Source organism: Eublepharis macularius, chromosome 4 (genome assembly GCF_028583425.1).
Source record: "Eublepharis macularius isolate TG4126 chromosome 4, MPM_Emac_v1.0, whole genome shotgun sequence".
In the NCBI taxonomy this organism is placed as follows: Eukaryota; Metazoa; Chordata; class Lepidosauria; order Squamata; family Eublepharidae; genus Eublepharis; species Eublepharis macularius.
In genome coordinates this window covers 59,384,484-59,395,517 of record NC_072793.1, presented here as the reverse complement: position 1 = coordinate 59,395,517, position 11,034 = coordinate 59,384,484, and the positions used below count along the sequence as shown (strand labels likewise).

Sequence of the window (11,034 nt, the reverse complement as noted above, 5' to 3'; positions counted from 1 at the left end):
CAAAGAAAATGATTCCTACTTTATGTGACAGGAGTAGAATGTAATTTTCAAATACTTATTAAAATTGTCATTACTTTCCCCCTGTTTTAATTGATCAGCAGCTTTTCTGTGCAGAAACATTAAAATAGGCACATTGAGGGAAAATACTAGGTAATTCTGGCCCCAAGATAATCACTGTCCCCTTTTAACTGTTTTTACTGTAGGACCGCATTTCTTCTATGGATGCTGAACTCCCAGTTTTCCATCCCTGCTGCCTGTGATGGAAGCAATTGATGCTAATGTGAGGTAGGAAATGGTGTGCAGTTTGATTGGATTGTGCTTGCTTTTTCTGGTTGTTGAATCCTGGGAGGTCCATAACAACAAGCTGTGTTTACAAGATGGTATGTCTGTGCACTTTCTTTCTGATTGCTTGCACTATGAAAGGATAGCTAAGTGCAACATGAAAGGACTGCTGCCAAGTAATACATACAAGTTTTGATGTGTGTGTATGGTTGGTGATGATCACTGTCTTGTAATCAACATGTATAGAAATACATTGTGCCATAGGTCTGTGTTTCAATAAGTTAAGCTACAACAATTTCAGAGACTAGATCAGCTGAGACTTAAACCGTGTTTTTGTACTATTTCTTGGGGTTCCTCATGAGCAAACAATTGAAATTAATAAAAGTTGGCAAAGAATGCAGCTGCTGTATATTTGTTTAAAAATTACAGCATATATACATTAAACAACATGCGCAGCACAGGCTCCTTCACAACATCTGATCATTGCAGCAAGCTTGCAAAATATGTTATTTATATTATCTTATACATTGAACTATGGGACCTCCAAGCAAGCTTCAAATTTTGTAAAATAAATATAGTTTGCTGAAGATTTTGCTAAGTTGATTATCTCACAAATCTTCAATAACTTTTTTTGGAAGGTTTTGAACAAGATTTCAAGTGTGTCTCAAAAATATTATTGTGGCTGTATGCAAGTATAGAACTACATCATAATACTCTGAAGGACTGACACCTCCTTCATGTCTTAGTTCATGAGGAAATATTACCCAAAGAATAGTTGACCAGTTAAAACCGTCTGCCCCCAGAGATTATCCAAATGTTTTCTAGAATTCTATGGGAGATCTGAGGAGTCTCAGCAGCAATTCTGTTGAGTCCTGAGGGCATAGAGAACATAGGATGGGCTGGGTCAATGATATTATGCTTAATAATCTGGTAGTGTTAGCTGCCCTGAAAATAACAGGGCTGAGTTCTAATTTTAATTATTAAACAAACAAAATATTGTGCACTCTAAGTGTGCATAGTAGAAACCTCTAAGACACAGTCCTGTGTTACATACCTTACTTACTGACTTATGGGGTGTCCTGGCTGGGGTTCACGTAGTATTGTGGGGGGCTGTTATTGAGTGTGGGGGAGGGTGATGGCTGCCAGGGAGTGATTGGCTACAATTGTAGTCGGCATCCTGTGTTATGGCAGAGCCTGTGGGCAGGCATGTGTCTGGGGGCAGGGGCATTTGGCCTTTCCTGTTGTAGGGGAACCTATGGGCTATGGCATGGGTTTTGCTGGCATAACCTTCCACCAGTTTTGGCGACAGTGTTCCCTGGCTGGTGTGGCTTAGGAGCTGCACAGAGATATATATACTGGCCTTGCTCTCTGTGCTGTTGCTACACCAACACTCTACTGGGATGCTCCACCAACGCATCTCAGAGATACAGCAGTGTAACACCTCATTGGTTTCCTTTTTGCTTTCACCCCCTCTGATCGCTCAATTAGAGAATGTTAACTTTTTAAATTAAGATTTTTAATTAGTTATTTGGGGATTTTTTTCCTTAACAGGTAAGTAATGCAGCAGTATCCCTTCCATTAAACTTCTTCAGTAAATAGAGCTTTAACAAAACAGTTAATGCTACTTTGGTGTTTTTATTTTTAATAGCTTAACAAATATCTGAAGCTACAAATAATGAAAATTATTATAACATTAGAAGCACAAAAGAAGAAAATAAAGGAATTGATTATTTTTTTAAAAATAGACAGTTTAGTATCCTTTTGTATTTACCACATCTGTGTGCATTTATGCTATCTGAGAGTTCAGTTTGGACCTATCCGCATGCTAATCAGACAGCTGGTTTATAGAATAAGAAATTAAATGCAAACTTCCATATGATGCACATGCAGAAACGAGTTGTGGAAGTGCTGGAGAAATCACGCTCACATACACAAAAGCATATCATCCTGACATCAGACGAGTTGACCCAATGTTCAGAAAAACAGGTGCGCAGAATTTAAACTTAGACTGAATGAGGAAATATCATTTAAATATGGCTGGCTACAATATCGACAAATCAAAGACTTATTTGAATCAGACCAAAGGAAGACAGGCTTTAGGAACAAAAATTCAGAGTTAGAAGAACTTTTACTGGGGGATAGTAATAAAATAAGTTCTAAAATGTACAAGTTACTGTTAAAATGGTATACAGAAGATGAGACAGTTAAAGTACAAATGGTAGAATGGGCGATAAATTGCAATAATGAGATAACGATGGAAGCATGGGAGCAATTGTGGAAAAATACTTTAAAAATTTCAACATGTACCAGTATCAAAGAGAATGGCTTCAAAATGATATATAGATGGTATTTAACACCAAAAAAGTTAGCCAATGCTAACAAACAGCTATCCAACAAGTGTTGGAAATGTAAGGAACACGAAGGTTCTCTATTTCATATGTGGTGGACTTGTGGCAAGGCTAGAGACTTCTGGTCTAAAATGTGTACTGAAATGTCGTTAATACTCCAAAAGAATGTTGCTAAGAATCCAGAAATGTTATTATTGTCTTTGCATTTAGAGGACATTAATAGAAAAGACAAAGTATTATTCTACTATATGATAACAGCGGCAAGAACTTTGTATGCACAATATTGGAAGAAAGAAGAAATACCAGAGATTGAAGAGTGGATACAAAAATTGTTGTACATGGCAGAAATGGACAAATTAACAAGAAAATTGAGACATCAAGATCCAAAAGAATTTTTTGAGGATTGGGGGAAATTGAGAAAACATTTAGAGAAAAGGTGGGACGTTAAAGGACAATTATGGTCTTTTGAAAGTTATTAAATAAGATAAGGTATAAATTAAATCTTTACCAATAATTTTAAAATGACAAGTAGAAGGCAGAATTAGTGATAAGAAACGGGGGGTTGTAGTGTTGTTGGAAGTCAATAAAAGAAAGGGGGAAGGGAGGGGGTGGGAAGCATATAGTAGGTATATGGGGAATAAGTAAAATGTAGCAATATTATGTGTATGTTAACCATCCAATAAAAATCTATTAAAAAAAAGAAAAGAAAAACAGGTGCGCAGCACTGCCAAAATGTGGTGAGAAAGCATCTTTGTTTGGTTGCCAGATTTCCAGGCTGTATTGATATTGTTTATAGTTCGTGAGTCCCAGACATCTCTTGACAAATTGAACTGGGGCAAAGCTAACATTATAAACAGTGGAATATGTTGCATTCATTAGGACAGGGAGCCAAACTGAAAGCTTCTGATAAGGTGAGTAGATTAATATTTCTTGAGAGGGTTGTATGAGGTCAGTTCTTAAAGAAAGGAGAAGAACACATTATGTAAAATATGTCATTATAGATCATAAACAGGCTTTCTGGACCACTTCCCTGTAAAGATAATGGCTTCGGCTCTATAACATGCCCATCTTTGGAGCTTTGTTTCTTTTCTACATGAAAAATATCTGATTATTTTTGACCAAATTCCTCATGGTATGCCCAGACTTTTTTTTTTTAAAGGTTTTTTGCCATGTAAACAAAACGTTCCTGTTTTGGGGGTAGCGGTGGAGAACTGGAAATGACAGGAACAGAAATTAAAGCTGTAACCGGAGTCTAAAGATTATGAAATTTCAGTCTTGCTTCATTGCATAGCAGAAAAGGCCCTTGGTATTTTTAATAATATGCAAGGGGTGTTTGCAGACCTTGCCAATAAAACTGTAGTAGAGGTTTTAACAGCCTTGAACTTTTACTGTGAACCCAGGAAAAATCCTGTGTTTGAAAGATACCAGTTCTGGCAATTACAATATAATGAGGCTGCTGGAATAGATTATTTTGACACCAAGCTTAGAAAAAAAGCCCAGTGTTGCACGTTTGTCCTGTCTCAGGACCTTACAGTAAGAGACAAGATTATAATCAGCATAACTGATTGCATGCTTAAGGGAAAACATTTAGAAAAAACTTGCACTCAACCTTGAACGGGCTATGGATACCTGTAGAACGAGAGCTCTTACCATTGCTGAGGCTAGTGGGAAGGGTGGGGTATAAGTTGAATTAAATAAATAAATAAATAAAGTTGTGTTTGCAAAAACAACACTGTATGCAAAAAGCTAGAGTGTAGACATGGGCTGTGTAAAACTACATGCGGCTCAAAAAGGAACTTCTGGCAATTGTGTTTGCTGTGGCTAAATGCTACCTGTATGTGTTTGTCCAGAGGCCATCATTTCCAAGCCCATTGTAAAAGCTCCTACGTGCCTACAAAGGATGCTCCAATAACTTCAGAAAGATGACATCCAGTGGCAGGCACACTTTTCAGAGCTACTACAATCCTTCCACCTCTGCACCAGATCCCATCAAAGACAAGAAAATGTACAGTCTGGTGGACACAGAGCCTCTCAATGACTCATTGCGAGACCACTCAATGGCAGACCATGAATTACAGACCCTCAGACCCCTGCATGTCCAAGGACAGCCATGCAGAAGCAAGGTTAAACGAGATCATAGACCTTACTGGCCCATCAGAGAACAAACCAGCACTGAAGATGACTTGTTCATGATAAGTCCTAAAATAATTATTCCTATAGGGGCATTGTCTTACATGCTGAACCTACCTCACTCCCCCATCAAGGCATGCAGAGGTCAAATCACGAGCTGGTCAGGCCATGTGTTGGCCCAATTTGTATGCTCACATATGGCAGTAGGTTGAAGATCATGAACCAAGCCAAGAACTTCAACTTAACAACTGCGTAAAACCGGTGATCTCACCTGAGATTCCATACTTGCCTTGGTTCAAACTGAAAGCTGGTATTTTTGAGCTCAGTAGCCAATCATATCTTAAAGTTGTTAATATTCAGAATATCCTGAAGGAATGTTATTGCCTGACAAGACAGCAGGTATGGTTGTAGTCCAGAAGAAAGCACTGCTTGGATTTCATGGTATATGTAAGGAGCTTGTTTTGTAAAGAACTCCTTTTCTTGCTTTAGTGAGGAAACAATTTGCTTCTGGCTGGGGCATGTCCATTACATACTCCACTTCTGATTACCCCTAGTCCAGTAGTCAAGTTGCTTGCTAAGTACAAATACTATGTAATGGGTTGGTGGTAAAGTTGAACCTCACTCATGAATCCTGTGCTAGTAACCTCTGGCTCCATATGTTTGTATAGTGTTTGAATTTTTCTGAGTGAACATCCCAAAGTAAAGAATGGGATATAGGCTGTTTCCTCATGTCTTAAAAATAGCGCCACACTCACTGAACTCTAGCAGCCTCTTTGCACAATTTCTGACATCACCGTTTCCAAAACAGATGAAGGCAGTTATGATTCCTTGTTTTGGCGCCACGAAAATGGAATCATAACTGCCTGCATCTGTTTTGGAAACATGACATCAGAAATTACACGAAGAAGCCGCCAGCATTGGGTGAGCCTGGTGCTGTTTTTAAGATGTGTGGAAATGGCCATAGTGTAGTTACTGTGTACATTACAATAGAACAGTCTGTTTCCCCCTCTGGTAATTTGTGTGGTGTTCTGGCTACTCCTGCACTGAAACAGGGTGAGTTGGGTGGGCCGAGCACAAGGCATGACTGGGTTGTCAGGGAGCAGAGCAGCCTAACAGGCCAGCAATCTCCACCCCCTGACAGAGACCCAGATGCCCAGGAAAAGCACCTGTCTGCCTCCATTCTGCTGCGGGGGCAAATCCAGGCACCCGGCTGAAGGGCAGCTGTTGCCACCTGCCAGAAGTGTCTTAATTGCTACTGCAGTTGGAATGAAGAGGCAGACACATAAGTTGGGAACTAATGGACCACTTTATTAACGTAACAGCAAAGATATTATCAAACACGGCAAGGGCCTAAACTAGGGTACAGGTACAGGTTGGGCCCTGGGGTCTGTCCTGGACCACCGCTACGACCTGTCTGGGCAAGTCACCTGCTGCCCCGGGTGCGAGCCATCCATTGTATGGCTGGGACCCAGCCTGGCCAGGCTAAGTGGTTCACCCCTTTAAAGCTCCCCCACTTGGCTGTAAAGCTGCAGGGGGAGACTGGCTTGTCCAGGGGTTCCCCACCAGGGCGTCTGTCCTTGCAGCTGGGCTGTAAAGCAGCCAGCCACTCCTGACAGATCCCGGTTTCCCCACCAATGGGGATATGCCAAGGGTGCTTACCGGCCTGCTCTTTTTCCTCTAGCTTCTTACCTGCCACCGCCAAGGCCAAGCCTCAGCTTAGGCCAAAGCGCCCCACAAATGGCTTAAGGCCAACCGGAGCCCTTGCCGTACATCATCTAAAATCATCTATGGGGATCTATAGAATGAACCCCAGGGCACCACTAAGCCCATGCCCATCTGGGGCAACGCGTGAGGCCAGGTCACAGAACCAGTTGCCTGCCTCTCTAAGCCGGGGCCGCCCCTCACACTCAAACTGCGCACAAGGAGGCCCGCTGCAGGCAAAGGCTAACAGGCTGCAAAGCCCAAAGCACCAGCGTGCGAGTTGGGGGAGGAAGCACTAAAAGGCAAGGGGGCATCAGGAGGTGGGCCCCTTCAAGGGACTTCTTCACTTATTTATGATTGACCAGGCTAGAGCGAAACACCTTCCTCACTTCAAGTTTCTTCCTCTGCATGATGCTGAAATCTTGTGGAAACCAGACAGTGAAGCAGTGTAGTCATGGCTCCCTTGGGCTAGTCACGGCTCTCTGGAGCTCTCTCAGCCCCACCCATCTCACAAGGTGTTTTGTTGTGGGGATAATAATGACATATTTTGTAAACCGCTCTGAGTGGGCATTAAGTTGTCCTGAAGGGCAATATATAAATTGAATGTTGTTGTTATTGTTACTACTACTACTACTACTACTACTACTACTACTACTACTACTACTACTACTACTACTACTAAATGTGGTATCTAAGATTCTTGCTAAATGACTAGCAGACAGAAAAGCTGGTATTACAGAATCAAGTTCATCAATTTTGTTGAATTAATTAAGCAAAAAAGTTTTAATTGGATTTAATTTTGAATAAGTGTGCAATTAATTGATACTGTTTGGAATTTAATTGTTATTATCTTCCTTAGTGGGATGTGCAAACTGCTATTCTGAACAGTGCTTTTTATAGAGTAGAGGGCCCTGGGGATGAGTTAAGGGAACCAAGGGGTGGTGGGTGGCCCCAAAATGTTTGGGAATCACTGGATTAATGGATCAGTTGTTACACTCCTGATACAAGACAGGCTAGATTATTCTCATATAGTGTATGGGAGGAAGGAAGGAACGTTTTAAGCTAAGCGACAGGCTGAGATCTCTAGTGTGTTCATGGCAGATTAAAGTCTTCAATTTTGGATTTTCTGACTCAAGTCCTGTGTATTTCTCTGCGTGACTTTTGTTTGTATTATAGTGCTGATTTCATATGGATATGATCTGCACATACAATAGGAAGCATAATATGAAGTATACCCACTTACCTTAAGTTGACACATAGTTTAACCCATTACCAGAGTTATCCTATGCAGTTATGCTAGCCTAAGTCCCTTGAAATCAATGGGCTTAGACTGGAATAACTGCATAGGAATATAAAGATATTGGAATTTAGAGGATGGGTTGAGTTTACTGATCTTGGATCCTTTCTAGCTTTACAATTCTGTGTGTGATTGCCTCAACGATCAATTCTTGTCATTCATTTAGCCCTCAAAATAGACTACCTGTTGCCTAGCAACCTTAACATAATAGCAGTGCATGATACAAACCTTTGTCCATTTCATATGTACCGACGTACTTACAATAAAATAAAGGATGTGAAGGATAAAAGGAAGAGAAAATATTATGTCTGATATGGATGTAGAGGATATCCCCACACACAAAAGAACCTTGGTTGCTTTGGGTAGCATTTCATTGGAGGCTTGTATTTTCACTCCTATCACAAAAACCAAATAAAATCATTTAGTTAATTAAAATGTGATGTTATTTATAGCATTTATCCTTGTAAATGAAATGCAGCAAATTATCATATGCTCTTACTTCCAAATAACCTTAAAGCTGACGTATCAGAATTCTAGAAGAAAACACACTGGGGTGGCTTTATGCTTATGTGCTGAAGTTGGCATTTAACTCCATACAGATACACCAACAGCTAATTTAAAAACTAGCAGGGCGTGGGTATCCCTTTTCTCCAGTTTTCAAGGTGGGGGAACTGGACAACCCTGTCCTTTCCCTGTTGGTTCATTATCATACTGCCTTGGTTTGCTATAGGTTGCAGTTATATATGCTCAGAATTTTCTGTAAAATAGAAATACCAATACTTATGAAACTTACGAAATTCTCTTTTCTCTACAGGATATTAATAGTAATAGCTCCAGTTGCAGGCTAGTAGCTAATCACCAAAGTATCCCTGCTTATCCTTGAAGGGAAACGCAGACTAGCTTTTTTCTAGAATGATGTTGAGATACGTATGAAAGCTTCTAGGAAGAAAATCCCGCTGAATGAAATGGCTTGTACAGGAAACCTTGTCAGAAAGCTATTGCCTTATCTATTTGTTCTAGTCAGAGCACAATGTAGTTTTCACAGGAACTATGTGAATGTTGTCAAAGCACTGAATGTTTAAGAAAATTAAGGAGGGATGTTAGAGATAAGGTATATAAAAAATGTTCAGTTTTTTCCTCATTGCTGAGTGTAACTTTCAGTGAAAATGTACTTGATTTTCAGCGTAAGCCTCTGTACTAGCACTGTTTTTACAACCTGAAGCTCCTCTGAAGAGGTACAGTTCGCCCTGCTGGGGAAACTCACAAGTATGAAGGGGCTATATGTTATGCTTTCCCAACAGGGCAAAAAGTGGCTCCTGGGGCTGTTCCAGATCAGGAAAACAGCACAAAGGGGGAAAGTTTAAGCCCCCTTTCCCCTAAGTCTTGATCTGAATTGGGCGTGTGCGCTTTGGAAGCACAAAGCTCCCAGAGACCACATTGTCAATCTGATATAGGGACATTGTGTATCGTGTAGTTAGGTTCTCAGTTTTATATGTATTGTAGATAGACACAGAAAAGAGGAAGACCTAAAACGAGATGGCTTGACTCAATCAAAGAAGCCATGCCCTCTAGTTTGCAGTATCTGAGCAAGTCTGTTAATGATAGGAGGTCTTTAATTCATAGGGTTGCCATAGGTTGGAGATGACTTGATGGCACATAACACACATGCAGATAAACATGTACACATTTCTAGGTAGTTTCAAAGTTTCCCTTTGAAGCCTTTTGTCTTAGACATTATTAGAAGTCAGAATTGAAGTAAATGAATCTGGTAATGCATTCCTTGCACGGCTAAGAGGAAAGTGCTTGATTTTGCTTTGCATTAACTATTGCATTGCAGTCTACAGCTGCTTGCTAGGAACATGTCCATCTTACCTTCTTTATGGCCATACCACACTGCCTGAACTCATCCCATCTTGTCTGAACTTGGAATCTAAACAGGGTCATCTTGATCAATACCAACCTACCTTGCTATAGGTTATCAAGGCTGGTATCTCAATTTTGAAACAGTTTTACTCACCCGCAGTTCCTACAAAGTTTGTTCCAATCCCCATATCATATACTGCTTAGACAGGGCTTAGCAGGATCATTGTGGGTGGCATAGATTCAAGCAGGGATGTTTACGTAAAGCCCACGGTTTTGTTTAAAAGCTCACTGGTTCCTCTTCCCTGAGGTACCTTCTCCCTACTCCCCCCCTCTTCTTTTTGGTTTACTGCTACAACAATAAATCAAACATCAAGGAGGCCGTCATCTAGATGCAGCCTTGAATATTAATAATTAATTTATACCCTGAAGCTTTATTGACTGGGAACCCAAATGGCTTATATCATTCTCCTCTCTCCCATTTTGTCCTCACAACAGTCATGGAGTAGGTTAGGCTGAGCGTGGATGATTGGCCAAGGGTCACCCAGCAAGTTTCCTTAGCAGAGTGGGAATTTGAACTTGTTTTATTCTATTTTAATCTACCATGCTTTTATCTATGCTCTTTGTTGTTATTATTTTACTATGTTTTTCTTGATGATCTTCATAGTTTCTGCGCTGAGCCCGCTTGTGGGGGAGAGTGAACTATAAATTCAATTAAGTATATAATAAATAAATAATAAAATCCTAGTTGAACACTCTAACCACTATGCAACATTGGGCCTATACAAAGCTGAAGGAATTCCATTCAGCTTCAGTGAAGCTTTTTTCTAGGTATTTCAGGAGCATAGTTTTAGTCAGTATTTGGGGGGGGGGGGGAGTGCCAGTACTCCTGTATAAGGTTGCTCCAATTTACACCAATTCCCTCCTTAGGATTTGAGAGGGCTCCCCCACATAAGATTCTGCTATTCTGGTGAATACCAGCACAAAAAAAGCCTTGGTTTTAGTAATGTAAACATAAACAAGTTTAAAGATTGGCTTACTTACACTGTATCAGTTACATCCACTGGATGGCTTAAACATTTACTTTCAAGATACATACTGCCAAGTATCAAACAGTTCTTCAAGATGTAAAATTTACAGGGGCAACACCATAGGTTTTAATTATTTGTGATAGAAAGCTGTAATGACCCTGAAGAGTTTGAGTTGGCAATACCTTTGTAATCCACTTCACCTAGATTGAATTTAACCATTATTCTATGAATAAAGGAGTCTTGTGTTCATAGATAGTCTTCCAGTCATAGCAGGTTTCTTTCCACTGGTGTAAGACTCCTTCTGAGGCTGCTTTCACATGCACCAAATAATGCACTTTCAATCCACTTTCACAGCATTTTGCAACTGTGTGAAATGGAAAAATCC

At 40.3% G+C, this 11,034-nt stretch overlaps 1 protein-coding gene across 1 annotated transcript in view; it reads left to right on the top strand.

Annotated features, from left to right (window-relative positions):
* Positions 1 to 251: 251 nt before the first annotated feature.
* HTR4 (5-hydroxytryptamine receptor 4) overlaps positions 252 to 11,034 on the top strand; it is a 172,099-nt gene continuing 161,316 nt past the window's right edge. Inside the window, exon 1 of the mRNA XM_054975547.1 lies at positions 252 to 285. Coding sequence (XP_054831522.1) covers positions 260 to 285 — 26 coding nt within the window. The 5' untranslated portion in view covers positions 252 to 259. The remainder of the gene's footprint in view (positions 286 to 11,034) is intronic.